Raw genomic sequence first — 27,577 nt, 5'->3', positions numbered from 1 at the left:
GCAGCAGACTGATATCTACTCTCCCACATTACAGCCACTGCACCTGCCGGGGAACCTGTGAGGTTGGGCCAACCACATACTTCTTGGCCGCCTGCTACCAATTGAAACTGGTGGCGCTGAGGGAGAATTAAGGAACACCATAAAAACTTACAAATCTTCTTAGTAACTGTACTTGCTGGAAAGCAGATTGTGGGATGCCGTTATCGAATCTACGTTACCCCAGTAACTGTGCTATTCAGAAGGAAGATCGTGGGACACCATCAGAGCATCTGTTTCGCCACAGTAATTGTGCCATTTGATGGCAGCCTCTGTCCTCCAGAGTGTGATCCCTTGGTGCAGACATTAGTTGTTGCAGTTGGTGCACAGTAAAACATGACTGCACTGGAATCCCAGGAAAAAGTTGTAGCACTAGAGTTTTCAGTATTCTTTTATTGGGTTCCTTAATCAATGTCTGTTCTATGTAATCTCTTTTAGCACTATCTTGTTTTTTTAAAAAAAGAATTATATGTTGGAAACAAAAATCTCTTCTCCATGTTACATTGGTTGTAAATGTAAAGGACATACCATTGACTCACTGAATAACTGTTGTTGTTCACTTAATGCTAAGAGCACAGACTAGGGAAGTGTGTGTTTCTTTAATAAATGATATAAGAGGTTTCCACAGTCTGACTGTTGAGCTGCCTGAGGTGGGCGCGCCTGGCCATAAGTATTTTGCAGTAGACTCCTTGAGGCATGACCTGTGCTCCACCCTTTTGGTTGTTTTGCTGTCTAAAAAAAGGCTCTCTTTTAACAATGGATACAATGTACAACCAGTTTTTCACAGTGCTATCAGTCTGAGCAACTAAAGGTGTAAATCTAAATTACAGATGCCAAAATATATTATAAAAGAATGCCTTTGTGACTTTAATCTTCTATTGTTGAAAAACGTATTTGTTTCTGTTGCTTATTTTTATCAGGCTAATCTAAAGCGCATAGTTTAAACTATATTGAGTACCTTTGGAGTCCGCTCATTTCTCAACATGTGGATGATTGTTTTAACCCACTTGCTCTATCTCATATTGATTCTTCCACAGATGCTCAGTGAATGCTACTCCACAGCAGATTTCGAAAGCCTCTAAAGAAGTAGAAATCTTTCTTAAAGGAATACATAAAAATAAGAAGGGACTGAAAGTCGTACGCCCCAGTTTGATTGAGGTTTGTAGGAAGATTCTTTTTGGGTTGAATATTTTCAAAATTGCTTTTGTTTTTTGATTAGTGTGTACTATGAGCTTGGCAGGTCTTAAAGCATGAAACATGCCTCAAGACTTCAGGTACTTGGATTGCAACTTCCTCATCCATACTATGACCTCTCTTTTGACACATGAGCAGCATGTAGGTTGTCAGTTTGAAAGCTCTCCTGAGAGGCGAAATGCCAGTGGCAAGTGTAATCGTGGTTTCTCGCTTTTCACCCACATTCTATTCTAATAGCATTGTATAAGACTGTGACTTAGCCCCATTGAGTGATGGAAAGGAAAGGAAAATAAAAATAAAATCTTTACATTGAATCAAGTATGTGGGTTTTTCATATTGGCTAGTTGGGACTCCAGCAGAATCATAGAGAGACTGGAAACCTCCGGATATTCAGTGAAGTTGTATGAATGAAAGTCCATTTATTAAGTAGAACTAGTGGCACCAAAAGGGAACGTGTTCAGAATTAAGCAATTAAATATCGTGCCTTTTGTTACTTTACGTGTATTAATAGGGTTCTAAAGATTATTAATTCTTATGCAGAAGTGGGCATTTAGTTTGCTTATCCACTTGTTTGATTTGAAAGAATTGCTGATCAATGCCTTTACTAGTAATAGCTAACCTAAATAGTCTAACCTAAGAAAATCAGTCTGCTTAGAAATGTAAAACTAATTTCTACCTTACGGGGCACATTCAAAGCATTCAAGATAGTTGTAGTGTTGTTGTATGTGCTTTATTCCTGTTTCCTGTCGCAGTGTGAAAAATAATGTAGTGCTGTCACACATGGACTTAAAAGTTGATCCTACAATGCCAACTGTGATTATTTTCCGAGAGCAAAACTGAAGTCCTGATATTGAAACAAAGCGAAAGCAAAAACAACACGCATGTTCAAAGCTTTTCTTTTCTTAGCTTGTGACATTGCAGTAATATAGGTCTGTATTTTCATACTGTTGCAAGTACCCTTTACTTTCGTTTGTTAATATTTACAACATTTAAAAATCCAAGCCAATTTTAAACTTTGGATCGTACTATGTGTTTTTTGCATAGACATTTACTGTACATTAAATATTTCTGATGGATACTATTGCAGGGATTGTGCACATACACAGAACTATGCACGGGAAAACAAGATGGTTGCAGGGCAGGTCCTCCTAGCTCCGGGGGGCAGCTGGACACGCCGGGTTCTTATTTGTAGGCAGGTCGGAGGCTGGACAGGCTAGTAGGGCTTGGGCCAAAGCAATAGGTGCCCTCTTCTTCCTGGGTTCAGCACGCCTCTTCGGTCCAAATTTCTTCCTCGAATCTGAGGAGGCAAGGTTCAGGGTCGCCCCTAAATAAAAAATTAGGGGTGTTAAAAGAGGTGTGCAGGTCGGGACCAATGGGTCACATCCTTGGGCTGGGTACACCCCATATTATGCCACCCTCCAATGTGAGGGGGGGCGTGAGCCTCCTACTAATTGGTTGGGTTCCATCATCTTCATGATGGAGTGGACTTAGATGTGTGCTTCACCTCGCCTCCTCCACCTGAGGGGTGGGGTTGGTAAAGGTGGGCACACCTCTCCTCCTAGCTTCTTCCCTATTCTCCCACCAAACGTGGGGGGCAGAAATGGTGGGAGCCAGTTTCTGGGGGCATTAAAAGGCAGGGGTAGCTCACAATGGCGGCAGGCCTTTGAAGCTTCCCCTTCGTGGACCCAGCCTGTCATGGGGGAGGAGTCATGACACCTCTGCCCAGGATGGGCTTTGTTTCTTGACCCCGGGGTGCAGTAACCTGTCTGATGGCAAATGACGGGCAGCCATTCAGGAACCACACAAGGGCTGATTGTTTTTCAGGGGGCATTTGTAAGATGCCTTTTGAGGTCATCTTACATTAAATCCCGCACTGGCATCTGTGTGGGTTTTAATGTGCTGAGAAGTTTGCTACCAAACTACCCAGATTTTAGTAAAGCCTTTATGGTGCTGTGAAGTTCGCAATGACCAACTCCCAGACCATATACTTTTTATGGCTTTACTACTCAGGCGGCCACCGCTAGGGGAGATACTGCTATACATTCTATGCACAGATATGAATTCAGCAGCCCACATGCCTCGAACGGAATATGCTACTTACCAGTATGCATCTGTTCTTGGCATGTAGGGCTGCTGACATTCATATCGCGCACCCGCCTCCCCGGTGCCTGTCGCAGCTGCAGCACTCACTCTTTGCATGGACATCTCTTACTGTACTATACTCCATCTCTGCCATAATGGCGAAAAACAATCTGAGGATGGAGAGGATGTCCATGGGCACTGTAGTCCGAGGGAGGAGCCACCTATCTCGTGATACTTCGAAGACTCTTCCAGGACAACAATGTGCAATCATCCGGACCCAACACTAGGCGGCGATCTATGCATAGATATGAATGTCAGCAGCCCTACATGCCAAGAACAGATGCATACTGGTAAGTAGCATATTCCTTACTCAGTGAAGAGAAGAGAGTTGACAAGATCCAGTTGGGAATTATCTCAAGTTTCATGTCGATCAAGTGACACAATGAACCTATGCAAATTTCATCCTGAAAATGTTGTCCATTCTACATTTTACTGAATAAGTGGCCCTGCCTTGTCTTATTCAAGTTCTGTGCACTTTCAAAAGTAAGCAAGCCTTGAGCTAAGGACCAACAGGATCCTTTAGAATTAGCATGAATATGAGTACCTCCATAAATTGGTGGTGATTCCACCCTGGTAGGTTCTTCTACCCCATTTGGAGATGGCTTAATGGCTAGGGTTCTGTTGATAAGAGATTTAACCAGCTCTTCTGGTGGAAAACCATGACCTGACAATCTGTCCACCAGTGTACTGACAAGTCACAATGGCGTTGGCACCTTGTACTGACAAGTCACAATGGTGTTGGCGCCATTCTTATTTAAGGCTGTGACCATCACTCTTTTTTCCTTCCTAGGATTGCCCAGTGATGCACAAGGCTTCAGAGAAGGAAATGCTCCAGTGCTCCTAATACCTAAGGTGAAAAATCCCTATGTCCGAAACATTTGGTTTTTATTTTGCAGCAAGAAACTCCAGTGTCTGAAAGAAACACATAGTGATAGATTTCTTACCTTCGAATTACCCCAAGGCGTCAGGGTGGATCTGAAAAGTTTTTGTCAGCAGTACCACTAAGCGTCGTAATGCGGCTCCCCGTCCGTCGTTTGCGTCGTGGTCACCGAGATGACGTTGCAGCAGCTACTTAGATGCCGCCCTCGCGCGCTGACGTTATTTTTTTTTTCCTGCATCAGCAAGCGCAGGTCCGGAGAGAACGGTAACCCCAGTCATTTTTTACTAGGTTTTTTTAGGCTTTTTGTCTCTGTTTTTTCGAGTTGGTCCACTCCTGGTGCCATAGGGATTCCCGGCTTCAAGTGTTGTGGGGACTGTCATCGTATGATATCGGTGACAGACCCTCACCGCCTGTGTCTCTACTGACTGAGGCGCGACCACGACCCCAAGTCGTGCCCCGACTGCCAGCCTATGGCACCAAAGACTTTGCAGGAGCGATCCCGAAAGTTGCTTTAAGTCTGGCAGTCGGCTCCACGCCGCTCAAGGTCCTAGTCCCGTGGGATGTCGAGGGACCGGTTGCGAAGCCATCACCATCGATCGTCAGGATCGAAGTCTTTGCACTCTGGGTCAGGTAAGACGAAGCATCACAAGAAGTCAGACTACACCTCGCCCATTGCGGCTAAGGGTGCAGGTGGTGCCTATCTGCCCTTCCCGTGTCCGTCGGCGACTCCGGCCCAGTTGCAGGAATTTCTGTCAGCCCTGGACCACCACTTTGGGCCTTCGGACCCTGCGGGTGTGCTTTCGGGCCCTGCGGGCCGGATTGGCGGTCCTCGCCCTTCACTGTCGGTACTCCAGCATCGCTGTCGGTTCTGGTCCTGGTGCCGCAGGGCCCCCAATTATCCAGGCCTGGATCCCAGTCGACGCTGGTTGACCTCGTGACACCTCCACCGACGTCGACCCCACTGGCACCACCTATGACGTCGCCCGTGGCACCGGATGATGCCGCCCCCGGTTCCACCGCCGATGTGGACACGGAGCCGGAACTGCATCGCTCGATTCCGACGCCGATGGGACCTTTCTTTCCCTATGTCCAGCCTCCTTATTTTAGGCCTGTTAATCAGCTTTCGGAGGAAGGGGGGACTGGGAGGGGTCTGAGGACCCTCTCACAGCTCAATGCGAGTATGACCCGGACTGGACAGAGGAACTGGGGGATGCCAGTGGTCTGGACACCTCTCCTGACCTTGGCATGCTCACTCCTCCTACTGTGGCTATGGAGGAGGGTGCAAGCTACGCAGTGGTGTTGCGTAGGGCGGCCGAGGCCCTCCACCTCCCTACTGTGGCTGTCAGGACTAACCTCCTGACAGAAGTGCTTCAGCCGGCGGCTACCTCTGCGGAGCCACTGCTGCCTTTTAATGAGGCATTTTCTGACTTTCTTTTGGGCACCTGGTCCTGCCCATCTCAGGGGCTCTTGTGGATAGGAAAGTGGCCTGATGGCATCGCCCCGCCCCAGGTGACCCCCTTTTCCTCTTCCAAAACCCCACCCCTGAGAGCTTGGTTGTCCAAACCTCCACCTCCTAGATCGCATTTCCTACCGCACCCTCGGACAGTGAATCCAAGAGCCTGGAACAGTTTGGGAAGAAGATTTTTTTCTTCCGCTAGTTCAGGGCTGAGACTTGTGAACACCGCATGACTCTTAGGCCGTTATTCCCATATACGGTGGTGCAGGTGCTGCCTCATTGTCTGGTGGAGGCACGGACAGTGCTCCGTCAGGCTATTGCCGAGGGGGAGAGATGCAGCGAAGTTCACAATACGATGTGGCCTTGACACCACCGACTTGCTGGGCAGGGCGATTTCCACGACCGTGGCTCCCCGCCGCCATGCCTGGCTGAGGACTACTGGCTTCTCGGGGGATGTCCAGAACACCCTGAAGGACATACCCTTTGATGGCATTCGCCTTTATGGCAACAAGGCAGATAGTGGGTTGGAATGTTTTAAGGACTTGCGGGCTACGGCCAAGTCCTTGGGCCTTACGGCCACTCGCCCTCCTCCGCCTTCTGCTTTTTAGGGGCGCCCCAACACGTACGCTTCAGAGCCACAGACCGCTGCAGCAGCAGCAGTCTGTGTGGCCGTGGACGTGGGACCCACAGAGGCGAGTCAGGGGCCAACGGGCGGGTCAGTCCACTTCCACCCCGGCCCTCACTGCCCCAAAACCTTTCTAGTCCGGTATTTCAGGCCCCTCAAACGCCAGTGGGCAGCAGGATTCGCCATTACCTCCCCCACTGGCGCACCATCACTTAGGACAGGTGGGTTTTACAAATAGTCGGAAGGGGCTACTCCCTCCCCTTCGAGACTACCCCTCCAGCCATGCCACTCCAGTACCACTGCATGTCGGGGATTCATTTGGCACTTCAACAGGATGTTGCGGCCCTCTTGGCCAAGGGGGCCAACGAGCGCGTTCCTTCACAAAAAGTAGGATGTGGTTGTTATTCCCACTACTTTCTGGTGCCCAAGAAGGACAAAGGTCTCGGTCTTGGACCTCAGGGACATCAATGCTCCCTCTGGAAGGAGAAGTTCAAGATGCTAACCCTGGCTCAGGTCTTGCCTGCCCTGGACCCTGGAGACTGGATGGTAGCGTTGGACCTGCAGGACGCATATTTCCACATTCCCATCCTGCCGGCCCACAGGCGCTACCTGCGGTTCACTGTAGGTCACGAGCACTTTGTTTACCGTGCTCCCCTTTGGCCTTACCAGTGGTCGTAGCTCATCTGCGCACACCAGGGGTTCCAGTCTTCTCCTATCTTGACGAGTGGCTGTTGAAAGTGGGCTTGGCCCAGACGGTCGTCTCCAGGCTACGGCCGACCTCCTGCATTTGCTGGGGTTCTATATCAATGTGCCAAAGTTGCACCTGATTCTCTCTCAGAAGCTCCTCTTCATCGGAGTGGTTCTGGATACAACGCACTTTTAGGCTTATCCTCCCGAACGGCGAGTCCAGTATATTCAGGCTATGATTCCGATCTTTCAGCCTCTATCCTGGGTTTTGGTCAGAATGACCCTGAGGCTGCTGGGCCTATGCGGGCTGTGCAGTGGGACCTGAAGTTCCAGTAGGTACAGCATCAGGGGAACCTGTCTGATTATGTCCAGATCTCGGAGGGCACTGCACAGCAGCTGCAGTTGTAGCTCAAGAACCAGCATTGGGTCCAAGGCAGATCCCTCTCGCTTCCCCAATCGGAGCACACTGTAGTGACGGACGCATCCCTCCTGGGATGAGGGGGCCAAATGGGAGAGGCGGAGATCAGAGGCCTCTGGTCTCCAGCAGAGTCCAGGCTCCTTATCAACCTTCTGGAGCTTTGGGCGATCTGACTTGCACTGAAGGCATTCCTTCCGTCTGTCAAGGGGAAAGTAGTGCAGGTGTTCACAAACAACACCACCACCATGCGGGGTGGGGTTGTGGACCCTATGTCAGTAGACTCTGTGTGAGAAGTTGGCCTGATATGCAGTGCTCACCATTCTAGTGATCACTATGTATCAGTGCAAACAACCCTTATTGATGATTGGTTGTAAGTCAACCTTATAGACCAGCTATCCTAGTAGCATGGATACGAGCAGTCTAAGGCTAAGACTCTAGAGGGCGTGTTAAGCCAGCTGTTTTACCATCACATTACCCCTTGAACACCAAGTGAAAGGACACCACACAAGTTGTTATGAAAATAAACAGATATTTATTTATAACAAGACTACCCTGAACTCTTTGAGTCAGGGAGCTAAGCACACAACAAAACTCTTACGAAAATACTTTAAGTCACACAATTTACACAAATGCCCTAGGGGCACGAAAAACCATATACACAGTAAGTGGAATGCGAACTTGCTAGCAGGTAAGTAGTACTTTTCTAGACTTAGGAATCGCTAGGCCTACAATTCTAAACACTGGGATTAGATGCAGGAGGCCTGTGGACGTCGTGTGCAGAGTGGGAACTCTCACGCGTAAGGCGGGAAAAAGTCTAGGGAGGCTAGCAGTTGCAAAGTTACTGTTCTCGGGCGAACCCGACTAGGTGGGTCGAAAACAAGAGTGGATCCGAACACTTAGGGTGTTGGACTATGCTGGAGCACCGGAGTACTCAGGTTACCTAGCCCAGGGGCTGCGGCTGCATAGGGTTGAAGTTGCGTCGGAAACCCTCGTTGAAGATCCAGGAGCCTGAAGAAAGAGTTGCTGGCAGGCGGCCAGTGAAGAAAGTTCGGAGTGATCCAAGCCTGGATCAGGGAAGAAGAAACCTGTAAGCAGAGGGGACCAAGTTCTGAATCACTAGCCAGTGATTTGAGTGGGCACCAGGATGGCACCGGACGAAGTCACCTCAGCCAGGTGAGTGGGCGCTGCTGGGCTCTGCAGTCTCTCGGACCAGGAGGCGTTGTCGGCGACCAGGATGGAGGTGCGAGCTGTCCCACGAAGGTTCTTGCTGTCGACGTCGCTGGACCCAGGATTGGGCAACAAGTCTTGGCAAATGCAAGGCCCACGCGGTGGACCTAAAATGGCGTCTTGAGTGGACCAAGAGGGTCCAGGGTGCTCCTCTTTTGGAGGGGAGCAAGGGCTAGTCTGGAGCAACCAGACCAGCAGTGTTTGTCGTCGTGGAGCGTCGTGAGAGGGCCACTAGCCAACGGGCAAGCGACCGGGACAACGCGGTTGGCAGCAAAGAGCAGAAGGGCCCCACGCAGATCTCGTGGATGCAGGGGGGCTGAACTTCGGTGCTGGAGCTGCTCAGGGTCGGGGCTTCTCTTACCCCAAAGCACTCGGTCGAGGGTCACTCGGTGGTCGTGCTGGACAAGCGTCGTGCAGTTCTGAAGATGGCCGGTCCCTCGAGGTCTCGTCACACCCACGGATCACAGCTGGGCTGATGATGTAGGTTGAGGTCAGAGGTGCCAGGGAAGCCGGTTCTCGTCGTGCTGGAGCAGTCTTGACTGGCAACAAACCGCGATGCTTGGTTGGTGCCTGCTGCTGCAGGGTGACTACTCCTTAGTCACAAGGGAGAATCTTGGGAAGAAGTCTTGAGTTCCTTTCGTGGAAAGTAGTTTCAGGATTCAAAGATGATCTGATTTGGAAGGGGGCCAGTTCCTACCTTTATCCTGCAAAAAGGGGCTGGCACGCGACTAAGTCCTGCCCTATGGGTGGGACTAGGAGGGGGGTGGTTACACCCCTCTCCTTTGCCGGGCTTTCCCCAGGCCAGGGGCTGGAGTGCCCCTGGAACTGGTTCCAGCCGGCCTATGCACAGTGAGCACCGGGGTGCCACTTGCAGTCACCTTCCTCTAAAGCCCTGCCTACCTAGGATACACAAAATCCTGTCTGGGACGGTGCTGGCACCACCCCTGGCAGGAAACCCTTTGTCCTTGCCTCCTGGGCTGGGAGGACTCCCAGCAGCAGGAGGGCAGACTTGTCTCGGTGGCAGCATCCATTTTGTGGAGCTAAGGCTCTGTCTAACTTTAACCGGGGTTACAGGTTACATACATGTCGTGTCCCTCTAGAAGGGTGGAATGCTAACCCCGTCGCCAGAATTGGCGAGGGGTTAGTATTCCAATTTGTATGACACCTTACTCGACATGTTTTGATAAAGCGATACCAGAGTTGGCACATAACCGCGAGGATTATAATGCACTTAAGAGTATATGGTATGCGATATCATGGAAACGGCTAAGGGATGGATCCCGAAAGCCGCAGACAGGCTCAGCTCATGCCAGAGCACTATCTCACACGATTCCAAGCACTCTGCCTTCAGGATTGTCAAGGCCTGCCATAGGAGTGACTGATAGGAGATCTGTGTGTCCATTTAGGTTTAGATATAGGAATACTATATCTAAAGCAAAGGGTGATTACACCACCTTGCCCCAGCTGTCGTGCAGCCAGTTGTGTCAGATTTGGATGGCCAGCCAGGGGTGGCATAATACATGCTGCAGCCCCTGGTAGGCCCTGGGTACACCTATGCCCTGGGCACCTAAGGTACTCTGTACAGGGACTGATAAGGTGACTCAGTATCCAATTAGATATGCACCTAAGGTACATGGAATCCATTTTACAGAGAGAGCAGTAGGCCTGGGGTCCTGAATAGCAGGGCCCCAGGTCAACTAAGTCAGGAAACAAGCAAAACACCAGGCAAAAAGTTGGGGGCAACCATAGTCGGGGATCTACCTTCCTACACTCTGCTCCTCTGGACATGGCTGGAACATCAGGGCATTTCCCTGGTGGTTCAACACCTGGCAGGTTCACTGAAAGCCAGAGCGGACGAACTCAGCCGCAGGTGCTTGATGGATCACGAATGGCATCTTCCCTCGGACGTGTTGCAAGGTCTCTTTAGACAGTGGGAAGAGCCATGGTTAGTTCTATTCCCCACCGAAAAGAACATGCAATGTCAGCAATTCTGCGCGTTCGAATTTCCAAAGCGTATTTGCTAGGCGACGCTTTTCGGCACGAATGGAGTTGCGTTCTGTTGTACGCCTTTCCGCCTATACCACTTCGGCCCAGACTGCTGAAGAAGATCAGGCGCGACCGGGCCCAAGTCATTCTTGTGGCTCCAGATTGGGCTCGAAGAGTTTGGTATCCGGAACTACTCATTATGACGATCGATCCTCAGATCCGACTGCTTCTTTAGGAGGATCTTCTGTCTCAGCAGAAAGGGACGGTCCACCATCCGAACCTGCCCAGTCTCCACCTCTTTGTGTGGAGGTTGAGCGGCGGCAGTTGATTCCTTTCGACTTGCCTCCTTAAGTCTGTGATGTCATTCTTGCAGCCAGGCGTCCCTCCACTAAGTTGGTATACGCCTGCAGGTGGAACAAATTTGTGGAATGGTGCACAGCAAAGGCTGTGGATCCCTTTTCTGCCCCTCTTTCGGACGTTCTTCTGTTCCATCTTTCTTTGGCCCAGCAGGGCTCTGCTCTGGGCACTATCCATGGCTACCTTTCTGCTATTTCGGCCTTTCTCAGGCTCCCTGATCAGCCTCTCTTTTCAAGTCCCCTGTTGTAAATAGATTTCTGAAAGTCATTACTCCTCTTTTCCCTCCTATTCCTTTTGTAATGCCTTAGTGGGACCTGAATCTGGTTCTTTCACATTAATGTGCGCTCCATTTGAACCTCTTCACAACCGTCCTCTTCGTTTGCTGACTTTGAAGACTGCTTTCCTGGTTGCCATCACCTCTCCCAGGAGAGCGAGTGAGCTCAAGGATCTTTCTTGTAAACCTCCTTTCCTTTCTTGTTGTGCTCATAACACGTCCATCCTTTCTGCCAAAGGTTGTCACTGCCTTTCACATCGGGCAGACCATCACTTTGCCCACCTTCTTTCTGCCACCGCTTCCTTCTAGAGAGGACGAGAGACTCCACTGTCTGGACCCAAAACGTGCGCTCTAGTTTTACTTGAACCGCACACAACAGTTCCGGAAGGATGACCAGCTCTTTGTTGGCTACGTTGGTACCGAGAAAGGTCAGGCCGTACACTATCAGACTATCTCCCAATGGGTCATCTTGTGTATCAAAGCCTGTTATTCTCTGGCTAAAAAGGAACCTACGTTGGGCCTGCGCACCCATTCCACCAGGGCGAATGCTGACACTACGGTATTGGGACGTGGACATCTGTCAGGCAGCTGCTTGGGCCTCACTGCACACTTTTACTAAGCACTATTGCCTGGACAGCCAAAGTCTGGAGAGACGGCTTCTTAAGCCCGTTCTGTTCTCCGGGACTTCCTGGTGTGATCTTGGTTTGCAGACCCACCACCGGGGTTGGTATTGCTGGGGTATCTATTCTAAGGTAAGGAATCTATCACCAAGTGTTTCTTTCAGATGAACAAGTTACTTACCTTTGGTAACAAAATATCTATAAGAAACATTAGTAGTGATAGATTCCTTCCCGCCCCACCCATCCTCCCCGTTCTGCGAACTGATTTCTAGGTTACGGTCATCCCTTTCAGTGCCCTAATTTCAAGGTACCAGTGGTCAGTATCTTGCATGGCTCTGCGTTTCTGACGCGGAAAGTCGTGTACAGAACTGACACCAGCGCGCGAGGGCGGCGTCTAAGTAGCTGCTGCGACGTCATCTAGGCGACCACGACGCCAACGACTGATGCGGAGCCGCACAACGCCACCTTCCGACGCGCAGGGGTACTGCTGACTAAAACTTTTCGGATCCAGTCTGACACCTGGGGGAAATTCTAAGGTAAGGAATCTATCACTACTAATGTTTCTTAAAGATATATAGTTACCAAAGGTGTGTAACTTGTTCTTTCGGGGTTCGTAAAGTTGAAAATGATGCTGAGCGAGCTGCTTCAACATGGCAGACAGCTCAGAATTAAACCGTAAAGAAAGTGCAACCACCCTACCAGAAAATGCACTTTTATTCCAGCATCTCCTCCAGGCAGGGTAGAATTTCTAAATATAGTTGGTGGTTGTTCTCCACCTTCATGGTATACTCTTACTTTAGAAGTATCAACTTTTAGAGAAAGTGTTTGTTGAAGAGTTAAATGAGCTTATCCTCACTACTTCCTCATAGGAAAAAGTCTGAGGATATGAGACCAGTATTGCATCTGCACCATCTAAACATTGTTGAAATGGTAACTCCACAGGCAATCAGTCCACTATTTTAGCAGCACCTAATTCGATAACAAAACCCAAACGACAAATAAAATAGCTTGGTTTCAGAGTAGGCAACCATTATTTTTCATTCAACGTCTCTTTGGCCCCAAGACTGCTTTTGAAATGTATATGATCATCAGTGATGGTACATTTTAGAAGCATAGGTTTGGAATGCCACACAAACTTGGCCAATTGTTAGGTAAGTATTTCCTCTTTTCTGCTTACCGGTGTTTGTTTTCAGATAAACATAACCTATGTCCTTCTTTGTGTTCTCTAAAACCCATAAAGTCCTGCCTTAGTATTATGGGGGAGGACCTCAGTGCAGAAGAGATGCGTAAAATCTCCTTGAGACGGGGCTTTTTCTTTTCCAAAGTCCACCAGTAATTTATGGAAATGGAAATGTGTCCAATAAGGTATGCAAATACCTATTAAGAAGGAAAGTACACTTTCATTTCAAGAAGAACAAATCAGTAATGGAAACAAGCAAAAGAAAACGAAAAGGGTAGGTTCTCCTTTCAACTGAAATTAAAACAAACCGACCTCTTGGGTGGGCTCTATTAATCTGTTTAAAGGTGTTCATCCATTTTTACCCTCACAGTTCAAACCGTTTCTGCTCCCACAATTTCTGTTGACAGAGGTGAGGCCAACATGTTGAGTTACGACTTCCACAAAATGTAGAATTGGTAGTTGGATCCTGAACAATAATCCAACTCTGTGCCCTGCTTTCAGTATATCAAAGGTGTTGAATACCAAAGCTTTGTCTTTGACGTCTGCCATAAGAAATCATGAAGGATTTTTTTATTTTGTTTCCTGGGGTCAGAAATCCATCTCCGAGTAAGTTATTCATATGCTTTTGGATGCATTGTTACCTCTACTATGATGTGAGTACTTGTAAACATACTTCTGCCTTCATTTAACCTGTAGTGCAGCACTGTGTGTCGTGCAATAGACGGTGTAGGCACATTGTCATTCCTGTCTGGCCATATTTGCTCTTGGTTAGGGAATATGATGCTTTTAGGTCCCATTTCTTTGTTGATTTATACACCACTGCTTGGCAGTGCTCCTGAGGTGTTTTGCAAGCCAGAGCTAGCTTTAACTAACGAAGCGTTGGTCAGCTTTTTAAACGTCCCCTTATGACACACACCTAAACTGCTTGAGAAAATAGGTTTCCTATTGGTGTCCTTCGAACCAGATTGCCTATGAATCTGTGAACCAATGAACGGGCGGAAGACAAAAAATTGAATTGCATGTTAGAAGTGTTCTTTTATGGAAAACACTTCTTTCTTTCTTTTTGCTTTTTAAAATGGATTGATAAAATGATTTTCTTGAAGCTTGTTCTTTGTTTAGATCCTATGGAATAGTGATGCACCTACATTGGTCTCTTTAACAAATGATTTATGTATGTTTGTTTATTTGATAGGAAGAATCTAATATATTTTCATGTTGCTTAGCTTTGAGATAATTTATGCTTTCTTTCTATTTATGATATTGTATTTATTATAATTCCAGAAATCTTTCAATCTTCATCCACTTGAAAGTGAGCAAGCGGTTTCCTTAAAGGCAACAAGGAAACTTATTTCTGTAAGTAATTACTTGTTGAAATATGTGTGTGATTATATGCCTTTTGAAGAATTGCAACCCATCTAAGCTTATTCGCACATATTGCCATATAAGGTTGTTTTATTCGAGGTAAAAATAAACTTTCTTGTAACCAAAACGTTCAATTTTTTTGAAACATAACGGAGATCATTTTGCAATATCTTAGAGTTTTTTATTTTTTTTATTTACATAAATAAACTATCGTGCATAAATTACATTCACTGTAAAATCTACATCAGTATAAAGTATTGAAAGTAGCAAGACCGGACATAAAAGATGAACAGTGTTAAAAAGCAAAAAGTCCAGTCCCGAGTTGATTGGCACAAAGTGTATTTGAGGTTTATAGTGTTAGGGTGGACACCAATCATACGTTCACTGTCCAAGCTTGTCTCTTACTACCCTTTTTCCAACATGGTTGTTGCAGTATGCTGTGCAAGGTATTATACAAGCACCTACTGCTGGTAAGTTTTAGATGTAGACTATGGCAAAACGTCTTGGTGCCATTGAATTGTCATCTAACAGAATTGGCTTCGTTGAATAAATATACATTATACTAATGTAAACATCCCAAAAATTGATGTAAAATAGGTGAGATATTATAGTATAAGAAATGGTTATTATTCAACATAGTAGAATTTGAGTTATATTTATTTAAAGCAATTTTATGGGTTGTCTTCACAATGCAAGTAAACAATATGTGAGGTGTTGAATATATTACCATTATAGGTATGGCCTATTACAATTGGACCCTAAAACTGGGATTTGGGTTGCAGAAGGCAGAGAGTGTGTTTTTTTATGTATTGTTTTTAATAAACAAGAGTCCAATGTACATGGAAGTGAGTCCAGCCGTTTAAATATTTAACCGTTCTACAATTGTTGCTTGCAAATTGTGGAGTTCCACCAAAAAGTTGGTTCATGCCAAACTATTTTTTACATCTTTGCTCTAGACCATCTCCATAGTCTGCACCCAAACATCCGTCATGTCTTTGGTGTTTGATGTTTGTTATACTCTACCTTAAAGTTCTGAATGTTACATGACGATTTTTAGAGCATGGTGTAAAGTAACAGAAGGGCCATTGATCATTGTCTTAAAGGGTTTAGAAATCGGTTTGGATACTAGAACATCTTTAAGTATTTAGTAAACCTATTCAGGTCTGTTCTGTCAGAATACCGGGTTGCGTTCCAGATTACTTCATATCTAAAACTGCTTCTAGGTTTGTGTGACCTTTTCAGGTTTTATGATTCCTACTAAGCTCTTGCACCAATACTCATGGCTCACTAATTATCTTCCTCTAACAAACTTATTTTCTCTGTAGAGATCAAAAGCAGAGCTATCTGTCAATCAAAAGAGGATCACCGCTCTATTTGGTTGGATGCACTGGCCTTTTTCCAGTTTGGCTGAGAATAATTGACACTTAAACTTGAGGCTGTTCAAACTTTAGCAAGTCCTCCTGTGTATCGTCTAGGCCTAGGAGTAAATTCACATGTTGGTCTATTCAGACAAGAAGCATGGCTTTGTGGTATGTTTCAGGTAATAGATTTCACCATTATTAGAAAAGGTAAAGTACATTTCTATAATTTGCTAACACTGGCTATTGTTTATACTATAGAGTGATTCCTTTTTAGAAGTTAAATTACACAATAGACTGTCTGTGCCAGAAAACTCATACAAAAGCTTACTCAAAGGATGTATATGTAACTTTTCTTCTTGGCCTCTTCTAAAAGCTGCAGAATGGCTGGCCGGGCTTTCAATCCACATTTCAGGAGTCACTTTTTAAAGTGCACTTTTAATAATTAAAAAAAAACAAAAAACTTCCAAACTCCATTCCACTGCACATTTAAACCAAGCCAAGCCTGAAGCAGGCCATACTAACATCAGTATATTTGTGCTTCTTTGAAGGACTCATCCTTTACACAGAAGCCCACGAGAACTGAGGCAAAGATTGTAGCTCAAGTACTCGGTGAAAGTGCAAAACCAGGTTAGAGTGAGGCAAACAGTTCCCAAGTTCACAATAGGCAGATGAGATTCCTCATGGTACTTTTAAAAAACGGATGATGATGGATGGTGATCTGCAATGTTATGGCAACTATCCAACATGTTGCATGTACATTTTGTGAGTCATAAACTATATTTGCCATGGCAGTGGTGTTCCCATTCTCTCTTCCCCATGTTAGGCCTGACTTGTATGCAGGTAATAGTTTGAATTTAGAATGACATGTGGTGGGCTTCAATACCTTTTCAGAAGCGGTTAGTGTGGAAAATGAAATGTGCAGCATGTAGCAAGGCATTGTAGGCTGACGTCCACCACCTGCTGACTTCTATCTCAATGGATGAGGCTTTGATTATAGGGGTCTGTCTCAAGGGAACTCATTCCAAGACTAAGCAGCTAATTTTTCCATGGGAATAGCTGAATTTTCATTCTAGACTGAAATGGGAACACTCCTCCCTCTCAGGTGTTTAAACTAAATCTAAAGCTCCTTCTTGATTGCAAATATTTTTGGGCATATTTTATGTAATCCTCCTTGACCATACAAAAGTTGCTGCTGTCATACATTGATGGATCGTGTGCAGTTTTGATTCGCTTTCCCTGATCTGTGCTTCTGTTCAAAAGAGTTTTCCATCTACAGCTTATCTTAAATCTAATCTAAGAAGTCACATCGCAGTTCTAGAATTATTGTGCTGTTTACCTTTAGAGACTTGAATATAATTCAAACTTGGTTACCATATGTGAGATAGTGGATTATACCTGGGACGGATGATAATCCACCTCACATAATATGGTCACTGTTATTGTAACGTGCAGTAAAGGCTTCAGTAATGTAAACCTGAGCTCAATCCAAGTAACGAAACAGTAAAAAAAAATTAAGAACACAATAACAATCCCACTTCAATTTAAAACAATAAATTAATGACCAAAATGACAAAATCCAACAAAGGGGGCTGGTGATAAAATGTCTACATTTTAAACGAAATAGAGCAGTTGATCTGGTTGCACTTAACTGGAACATAGGTGCAATTTATGACTGACCGCAAAGGTGGGCGGGTCAAATATAGTAACCAGCTTGGTATCACTTGGAAGTTTACCTTCTGACTTAGTCTCTAAAATTGAAGTCAAAACTCCTCAGCAGGGCAATGCAGGAGGCTGTGGCAGAGAAGGGCTCCACAACACTGGATAGCCATCGGGTGAGGTTCTACTGAAGCTGTTGACTTTTGTCAATAAGGCTCAGGCCAGGAAAAATTCAAAATTCGCAGCTAAGTAAGGTCCATCGTCGGTAAAATACTTTTAGGGCTTTTACCCTGTAAAGATTGCTACATTGGTACTTAGTCACTTTTTTAGAGCTCAGATTTCGCTAGTGTGTTAAGGGTGCAATCTTTAGCCAAACAGGGCTCCACGTGGCTGGATACCCTCACCGCGACGACCTGCGGAAAATCTTTGAGAGCACACAGCCTGAAACTTTCTCCCAGCAAGAACACACCTTTGTCGGATTGACTTTGCAGGTTGGTCCTGGTCCTCCAGGGTTTTTGGAGCCAAAAAGCTTCTATGTCCCAGGTGTTCCAGGATGTTAGGAGGAGTACACTTTGACACAGCCAAGGGTCTCAGGACCTGAGGAACTGCACTTGGGGGTCAGGACTTACTACAGTAAAAGCCACAAGCAGAGTCCAGGTCATCTGGGCTCATCAGGAAAAGGGCTTGTAGCAGCTTACTGTGCCCATGTAGCTTAACAGGGGTCCGCCAACTAACCTGTGGAGTCCACTTCTTTGTCCTGGGGACACTTGTATACAGTTTCAGCCTCTCAGGTCTCCTCATAGGTTTCAAAAGCAAGTGCATTCCTTCTGTCATCTGCAGGTCAAGTAAATGGTCTGAAGAGGGTGCTCAGGGGTGCTCTTTAAGCTATGGGGTGTCTCATTTATTCCTAGCACTAGACTGTGGGCAGGGTGATTCCTGGCCCATCCCAAATTAGTTAGGCAGATATTCCAATTGGTAACCCTACCCACTTTTGGAGCAGTTTGTGTTTCTTACTGAAGAGATTCCCACAGTGCCCCTCTCTACCTCAATCCAACATGCAGAACCCTTTTTCCTCTAGCCACACCTATGCACCAGAGGTGTAGCCTTGGAAACTCTCCTCTGTTGTCACTCAATACTAGTCCTGCTGGGAATGGTGCCTGGCTGACTAGAGGGACAAAGGAGGGGGGACAGGTCCAGGTATTCAATACATCTGCATGTGACAGGGTAGGTCTCTTTGAATTTGAATTTAATTAAGTTCCTAGGCACAACCCACCTAGTCATCCTGTCAGAGGAACAAATCATCTCCCCACACCCAAGGCCATTGTCTCAGCTCTGGGAGTATGCTCACACCTCATCTTGGGGTTATTCAGCTCCTGGATGACAGTTGGAAGCTCATGCAAATTAACTTCTACAGGCTTTAAGGCAGTTAAAAGGTAACTTCTCAAAAATTCTGACTTGGAGATGCCTATGGTTAAAAAGACCAAGGCCCTCAAATAATCTTTGTTTCTACTGAAGCTCCAAATGTGCGAACGTTTTACCACGCTATGCTCCTATTTCAAGAAAACTCAAATTTCTGTACTCCGTCAACTTTGGACTTAATCATTTCAAGGAATTTCCACAAATCATTGTTGCTTATTCCGGTAGGAGGGAGATTAGGAACCTTTGTCGCTCAATCATTTGGTTCCTTAGCATGTGCAGGTGGTAGTCATTTAGTTGACAATTGTTTTACATTTTTTTGAGTTGGAGTCTCACCTGACTCTCACACAGAGACTGATATTTATTGGGACAGTGTTTGATCCAACCTATTTAAGGCCTTTCTGCCCCCTCCGAGAATTGTGGCAGGGTCTGACACAAGTTCAGATCCTGGAACTGTAGTTCATGCACCTGCTGGGCCTTGGGCCTTTGAGCATCCTATTGATGGAGACTTCTAGCTTTAGATTCCTTACCTTAGAATATCCCCAGGCTTCAGACTGGATCTAGAAGATTTTTGAGAAGTACACCTACGCACCGGTAGGTGATGTCATTCGGTTCCACATGGGTGGTGCATATAGGCTCCACCTCAGCGCAATGTCGTCAGTTGTTTCCTTTCTGTGCCAGATAGCACTAATCTGGTCTGAGCTACCCATCGGTCCCTTTTTGACTGGCTTTTTGTCGACATTTTGATTAACTTTTTTGAGAATTTTCTCTTGGTGTGAGGTATGTTGCCCAAGAAACCGTCTGGTTTTAAACCATTGGGGCCCTGTTGCTGACAAATCTCTGTTACAGACCCTCCCTCAATATTCCTGACTCCGACATGGAGTGTTTGTGGTGCTTGGAGCAGACCACAACTCCAAGATCTGTGAAGGCTGCCGCGCAATACATTTCAAGGTGCTGAGGGTGCGATCCCTCAAGCTCCGAGCTGCCGATGTCTGTTGACTTTGTGGCGCTCGACGTCCCAGGAATGTTCGCGGATCCCTTCCCGATGGTCGTTGTATGCTTCAAGTCGGGGAAATCCCACAAGCACAAGAAGTCGAAGATGTATTAGACTTTAACGTATCTGTCGAAGTCTTCCAACAAGACGCAGAGCATCCGCAATCCAGGCCGCGTGAGTCAGCGGAACCTGAACCCGGGTCCGCTCCGTACTTCCCTGATTTTCCCATAGCGAACCCCACCCAGCTGAAGGCATTTTATGAGGCCATGCCCCTCATATTTGGGTAGCCTGGCCCCTCTAGAGCTCCTTCGGGCCTCATGGACATTAGTAAAGTAAAGTGCACATTTGTAAAGCGCACAATCACCCGTAAGGGTCTCTACGCGCTGGGGGCCGTCGGGAAGATAAAGCGAGCTATTGCCCAGAGTCACATGGTGCTGGGCTAACCTGCCGCCGGAGCCGGGGATCGAACCGTGGTCCCCAGATTCCAGCGTCAGTCGCCCTGGCCGCGGCGCCACACCTCTCCCCCATTGGAGGGGCCCCTGCTGGACCCATGTTGGTGGGTTAGCCTTCTGCACCAGTTGGATCTCATGAATCCCTTGCTGGATCCACAACAGTGCCGCCAGAGAGACCAAGACCTTTCTGTGCACCTGCTCCAGTGCCGACGTCTCAGCTCTACCGATGCCTCCATCATTATTCCTGACTCCCCCTATCATTATTCCTAACTCCCCCTATCATTATTCCTAACTCCCCCATCATTATTCCTAACTCCCCCATCATTATTCCTAACTCCCCCATCATTATTCCTAACTCCCCCATCATTATTCCTAACTCCCCCATCATTATTCCTAACTCCCCCATCATTATTCCTGACTCCCCCATCATTATTCCTGACTCCCCCATCATTATTCCTAACTCCCCCATCATTATTCCTAACTCCCCCATCATTATTCCTAACTCCCCCATCATTATTCCTAACTCCCCCATCATTATTCCTAACTCCCCCATCATTATTCCTAACTCCCCCATCATTATTCCTAACTCCCCCATCATTATTCCTAACTCCCCCATCATTATTCCTAACTCCCCCATCATTATTCCTAACTCCCCCATCATTATTCCTAACTCCCCCATCATTATTCCCAACTCCCCCATCATTATTCCCAACTCCCCCATCATTATTCCCAACTCCCCCATCATTATTCCCAACTCCCCCATCATTATTCCCAACTCCCCCATCATTATTCCCAACTCCCCCATCATTATTCCCAACTCCCCCATCATTATTCCCAACTCCCCCATCATTATTCCCAACTCCCCCATCATTATTCCCAACTCCCCCATCATTATTCCCAACTCCCCCCATCATTATTCCCAACTCCACCCATCATTATTCCCAACTCCTCCCACCATTATTCCTAACTCCTCCCACCATTATTCCTAACTCCTCCCACCATTATTCCTAACTCCCCCGTCGTCATTCCTGACTCCCCGTCGTCATTCCTGACTCCCCCCGTCGTCATTGCTGACTCCCCCCCCGGTCGTCATTGCTGAGTCCCCCCCCGGTCGTCATTGCTGAGTCCCCCCCCCGGTCGTCATTGCTGAGTCCCCCCCCCGGTCGTCATTGCTGAGTCCCCCCCCCGGTCGTCATTGCTGAGTCCCCCCCCGGTCGTCATTGCTGAGTCCCCCCCCGGTCGTCATTGCTGAGTCCCCCCCCGGTCGTCATTGCTGAGTCCCCCCCCGGTCGTCATTGCTGAGTCCCCCCCCGGTCGTCATTGCTGAGTCCCCCCCGGTCGTCATTGCTGAGTCCCCCCCCCCGGTCGTCATTGCTGAGTCCCCCCCCCCCCCGGTCGTCATTGCTGAGTCCCCCCCCCCCCGGTCGTCATTGCTGAGTCCCCCCCCCCCCGGTCGTCATTGCTGAGTCCCCCCCCCCCCCCGGTCGTCATTGCTGAGTCCCCCCCCCCCCCCGGTCGTCATTGCTGAGTCCCCCCCCCCCGGTCGTCATTGCTGAGTCCCCCCCCCCCGGTCGTCATTGCTGAGTCCCCCCCCCGGTCGTCATTGCTGAGTCCCCCCCCCGGTCGTCATTGCTGAGTCCCCCCCCCACGGTCGTCATTGCTGAGTCCCCCCCCCCTGGTCGTCATTGCTGAGTCCCCCCCCCCCCCGGTCGTCATTGCTGAGTCCCCCCCCCGGTCGTCATTGCTGAGTCCCCCCCCGGTCGTCATTGCTGAGTCCCCCCCCCGGTCGTCATTGCTGAGTCCCCCCCCCGGTCGTCATTGCTGAGTCCCCCCCCCCGGTCGTCATTGCTGAGTCCCCCCCCCGGTCGTCATTGCTGAGTCCCCCCCCCGGTCGTCATTGCTGAGTCCCCCCCCCCGGTCGTCATTGCTGAGTCCCCCCCCCCCGGTCGTCATTGCTGAGTCCCCCCCCCCCCGGTCGTCATTGCTGAGTCCCCCCCCCCCCGGTCGTCATTGCTGAGTCCCCCCCCCCCCCCCGGTCGTCATTGCTGAGTCCCCCCCCCCCCGGTCGTCATTGCTGAGTCCCCCCCCCCCCGGTCGTCATTGCTGAGTCCCCCCCCCCGGTCGTCATTGCTGAGTCCCCCCCCCCCGGTCGTCATTGCTGAGTCCCCCCCCCCCGGTCGTCATTGCTGAGTCCCCCCCCCCGGTCGTCATTGCTGAGTCCCCCCCCCCCGGTCGTCATTGCTGAGTCCCCCCCCCCCCCGGTCGTCATTGCTGAGTCCCCCCCCCCCGGTCGTCATTGCTGAGTCCCCCCCCCCCGGTCGTCATTGCTGAGTCCCGTCCCCCCCCCCCGGTCGTCATTGCTGAGTCCCCGTCCCCGGTCGTCATTGCTGAGTCCCCCCCCCCCCGGTCGTCATTGCTGAGTCCCCCCCCCCGGTCGTCATTGCTGAGTCCCCCCCCCCCGGTCGTCATTGCTGAGTCCCCCCCCCCCCCGGTCGTCATTGCTGAGTCCCCCCCCCCCCCGGTCGTCATTGCTGAGTCCCCCCCCCCCGGTCGTCATTGCTGAGTCCCCCCCCCGGTCGTCATTGCTGAGTCCCCCGCCCGGTCGTCATTGCTGAGTCCCCCCCCCGGTCGTCATTGCTGAGTCCCCCCCCCGGTCGTCATTGCTGAGTCCCCCCCCCGGTCGTCATTGCTGAGTCCCCCCCCCGGTCGTCATTGCTGAGTCCCCCCCCCGGTCGTCATTGCTGAGTCCCCCCCCCCCCCCGGTCGTCATTGCTGAGTCCCCCCCCCCCCCGGTCGTCATTGCTGAGTCCCCCCCCCCCCCCGGTCGTCATTGCTGAGTCCCCCCCCCCCCCCGGTCGTCATTGCTGAGTCCCCCCCCCCCCCGGTCGTCATTGCTGAGTCCCCCCCCCCCCCGGTCGTCATTGCTGAGTCCCCCCCCCCCGGTCGTCATTGCTGAGTCCCCCCCCCCGGTCGTCATTGCTGAGTTCCCCCCCCCCGGTCGTCATTGCTGAGTCACCCCCCCCCCGGTCGTCATTGCTGAGTCCCCCCCCCCGGTCGTCATTGCTGAGTCCCCCCCCCCCGGTCGTCATTGCTGAGTCCCCCCCCCCCGGTCGTCATTGCTGAGTCCCCCCCCCCCCGGTCGTCATTGCTGAGTCCCCCCCCCCCGGTCGTCATTGCTGAGTCCCCCCCCCCCGGTCGTCATTGCTGAGTCCCCCCCCCCGATCGTCATTGCTGAGTCCCCGTCCCCCCCCCCCCCCCGGCCCCCCCCGATCGTCATTGCTGAGTCCCCGTCCCCCCCCCCCCCGGTCGTCATTGCTGAGTCCCCGTCCCCCCCCCCCCCGGTCGTCATTGCTGAGTCCCCGTCCCCGGTCGTCATTGCTGAGTCCCCCCCCCCCGGTCGTCATTGCTGAGTCCCCCCCCCCCCCCCCGGTCGTCATTGCTGAGTCCCCCCCCCCCCCCCCCGGTCGTCATTGCTGAGTCCCCCCCCCCCCCCCGGTCGTCATTGCTGAGTCCCCCCCCCCCCCCGGTCGTCATTGCTGAGTCCCCCCCCCCGGTCGTCATTGCTGAGTCCCCCCCCCCCCGTCATTGCTGAGTCCCCCCCCCCCCGTCATTGCTGAGTCCCCCCCCCCCGTCATTGCTGAGTCCCCCCCCCCCCCGGTCGTCATTGCTGAGTCCCCCCCCCCGGTCGTCATTGCTGAGACTCCCCCCCCCGTTATTATTGCTGAGTCTCTTCCCCCCCCTCCCCCATCATTATTGCTGACAACCAAGTCCATGCTTCCCTAAGCCTAGTGGTCCAGTGCCTTATTTATTTGATATGCCTGGAGAGGGAGACAAATGGGAAGGGTCTATAGACCCTTATGGTTACCAGCTCCCAGAAGAGGAACCGGACAGCTGGTATTACGAACTTGCGGAGGCCAGTGGGTTTCACACCACGCATGACTGGCCTGGTCTCTCTTCCTTCCATGGCTATGGAGGAAGGATCCTTTTTTTGCAATGGTAGTGCGTAGGGCGGCTAAAGTTTTGGACCTTGAGTTGCCCCCAGTGGCAGTCCAGTCAAACATCTTGACAGAGGTGAGTTACGTAATGTTATGTTAAAAATAATCTGTAGAATGCACTTACACCGATTGGTTTCATGGCGCTGTAGAAAACGGCAGAGTGCGAAACTCGAGAGGAACTTAGTTGTAAGCTTGCTTATAGAACTAGGTTTTAAGTGCTCTTCTGAATTTCATGAGGTCCAGGCAGGCTCTGATATCGAGGGGGAAGGAGTTCCAGAGACGAGGAGCGAGTGTGGCAAATCTGCAGCCTCCTGTGCGCTTCAGTCTGAAGGAGGGGGTATGGAGAAGTGAGAGGTGAGCCGAGCGTAAGTTGCGGGTAGGGGTGTGCCTGACTATCAAGTTGTTTATGAATTTGGGGCTTTTGCAGTGCAAAGATTTGAAGATTATGCAACCTGTTTTGAAGGTGCAGCGTTGGAGCATGGGGAGCCAGTGTAATTTCCTAAGTAGTGGTGTGGCAGGCTGCCATCTGGGTTGGCTTAGGATCAGTCTAGCTGCGTAGTTCTGGACCAGCTGCAGTCGCTTCAGTAGATAGAGAGGCATGCCAAGGTATAGAGAATTGGCGTAGTCCAGGTGAGATAGGACAGTGGCTATCACCACCTGGATAAGGGCCTCTGGTGTAAGGAGGCGACGTACCTTTCTTATTCTCCTGAGTTGGAAAAAACATTTGGAGACCACAAGACCCACTTGTGATTTCAATGAGAGGTCGCTATTTAGTGTGACTCCAAGTGTTTTTGCTGATGGTGAGGGAGAAGGTGGTGAGCCCATCTCTGAAGGCCAATAAAGTGGGCCCCAGTGCTTAGGACTGCCCCCTGTGAGTACCAGCTCAGTCTTGCCAGGGTTTAGTTTAAGATGGTTTTGGTCCAGCCAAGATTGGATGAACCTCATGGTAGACTGAAAGCTGGTAATTGAGCTCTCGGTGTTATTGATCGTGACCAGCAGTTGTAGGTCGTCTGCATAGTTGAAGACCGTCCCCTTCCTGTCTCTGAGGGACTGAATTAAGGGAAAGATGTAGATGTTGAACAAGTGGGGGGACAGAGAGGAGCCCTGTGGGACACCGCAGGTGATTCTCTGTTTAGGGGCAACCAGATTGCCAAGGCGGATGGCCTGGGATCTGTTCTCCAGGAAGGATCGTAGCCAGCTGGCCGCTGTGCCCTGGATGCCGGGCTGGCTGACACGGTCGATCAAGATGGTATGATCGACCGTGTCGAACGCGGCCGAGAGGTCCGGGAGCACCAGGGCCTGGGGGGGAATTATTGTCTGCGCAGTTGCAAAGTGTGTCCAGTACGGTGAGTACGACAGCTTCCGTCGAGTGCGCAGGCCGGAAGCCTGCCTGATGGGGATCGAGATAGTTGGACTCCTCCAGAAAGTTAGATAGACATCTGGCTACATGTGCCTCCATCACCTTTGCTAGATAGGGAAGTAGGGAGATGGGGCAGTAGTTTGACACGCATGTGGGGTCATCCCCAGGTTTTTTCAGAAGCGGCACAACTGTCGCTTCCTTGAACGCTGAGGGGACTTGGCCAGATGATAAGGAGTAATTTAGGAGGGTACAGGCAGGATCTGGGAGAGCAGAGAAGCAGTATTTTAGTATGTGAGGGGGACAGCTGTCTGAGGGGGCACCAGATTTGACTTTAGCAAGGAGCTCTTGAAATGTCTCTAAGGTGATGAGGGGGAAGCTGTTGATAGTGCGATTATTATTGAGTTTAGCGATGGCGGCCGTGTTGGGGAGTTTCGGAATACTGGCTTTAATGGACGAGTTTTTCTCAATGAAGTAGTCATTGAGTGAGTCACAGAGGGTTTGGGTGGGGGTATTTCTGGGGCGTACACTGTCTAAATTAGTCAGTTCATTCAATATGGAGAATATGTCTTTCGATCTGTTATTAGAGTTAAGAATGCGTGAGGAGAAATGTGCAGCTTTGGCAGAGAGGATAGCCTTCATGTAATCATTCCGGGCAGTGGTAAATCTAATCTTTATGTCTGGAGCGTAGTTCCGGCGCCATCGTCGCTCAATTTGGCGTATGGCCAGTTCTTAGATTTCAGCTCAGTCGAGAACCAACTCTGGGCGTCTGCACGACGCGCCAGTTTGACTTTCTTGAGAGGCGCATGTATGTCGCTTGCTGCGCGCATCCAGCCAGAGAGGTTGGCTTCATGTGTGTTGATATCAGGGTGAGGGGACGGGATAGTATTAGTTATTATCTGAAGAAATTCCATTTTATCTAAGGCGTTCCATTTCCTAGCCAAGCCACCTACAACCGTGGTGGCTTTCTTGGTGGTTGAGTGGGCAAGTGTGAATTTAAGTAGGTAGTGGTCGGACCATAGGCAAGGGAATGTGGCGGGGGTCGTGACCAGCAGAGAGTTAGTCCAGACTTGATCTAAAATATGTCTTTTGTGGTGAGTGGGTAGGGCGACCTGCTGAGTGAAGTTTCGGTTGGTGAGGAGGTCAGTGAGTTCAATAGAGTGAGGGCCTTCGAGGGGGTCATTGAACCAATAATTGAGGTCGCCTATGAGGACCCTGGCATGGTCAATGACCAGGTTTGCAATCTGTTCAATTAAAGCGAGGGGAAAAGACGGCATGTAATTTGGTGGTCTGTATACGAGCACACAAGCAATGGTGTCATAGAGGAAATCGAGTTTTATCACCAAGTTCTCCGAGTCCGGGAGGTTAAGGCAGGTCAGGACATTTACTTTAAGATTGGAGCTGATGATGGCTGCAAATCCCCCCCCCCCCTCCAGGTTTGCCGGGTGGGTGATCGGCGTGGAGGATGTAATAGTCTGAGGGGAGTGCTGCCAGTATGTCAGGGGCAGAGTCGGGTGTCAGCCAAGTTTCGGTCAATACAAGAATGTCGGGTCTGTCTGTAGCCAACATGAGGAAGATGTCTAGCTGATGTTTCACAAGGGAGCGGGTATTAAAATAGGAAATGGCTAAGGGATGAGGTCTGGACTCGGCTGGCTTGGGGGTATTTGGTCTGGAGGAGTGGGCCAGCCCCATGATTTCCGGAAAGTAAGTTCGGTCCACAAAGATTCCCTGCTTATTGGCCCAGCTGCAGGTGGCCTGGGGAGGGCGAGCTTGACCTGTGTTTTATTTAATGAGGTCGTCAGAGGAGTAGATAATCTGACGGGCAGCGTGGCTGGCGCCTGGCCCCGTCTGGGCGTGGACAGGCGCAGACGGGCTTGCCTTTGGCACGCCTTCGACGCGCCC

General features: G+C 49.6%; 1 protein-coding gene across 2 annotated transcripts in view; it reads left to right on the top strand.

Moving 5' to 3' along the window:
- Positions 1-27,577, top strand: part of PITRM1 (pitrilysin metallopeptidase 1) — a 434,374-nt gene that overhangs the window by 255,650 nt on the left and 151,147 nt on the right. For both annotated transcript variants that reach the window (XM_078663309.1, XM_078663308.1), the window contains 2 exons: positions 1,074-1,194; positions 14,364-14,435. In XM_078663309.1, coding sequence (XP_078519435.1) covers positions 1,074-1,194; positions 14,364-14,435 — 193 coding nt within the window. The remainder of the gene's footprint in view (positions 1-1,073; positions 1,195-14,363; positions 14,436-27,577) is intronic.

Source organism: Lissotriton helveticus, chromosome 10 (assembly GCF_964261635.1).
Source record: "Lissotriton helveticus chromosome 10, aLisHel1.1, whole genome shotgun sequence".
NCBI lineage: Eukaryota > Metazoa > Chordata > Amphibia > Caudata > Salamandridae > Lissotriton > Lissotriton helveticus.
Note: the sequence above shows the minus strand (reverse complement) of the source record. Positions and strands in the feature narration are given on the sequence as shown.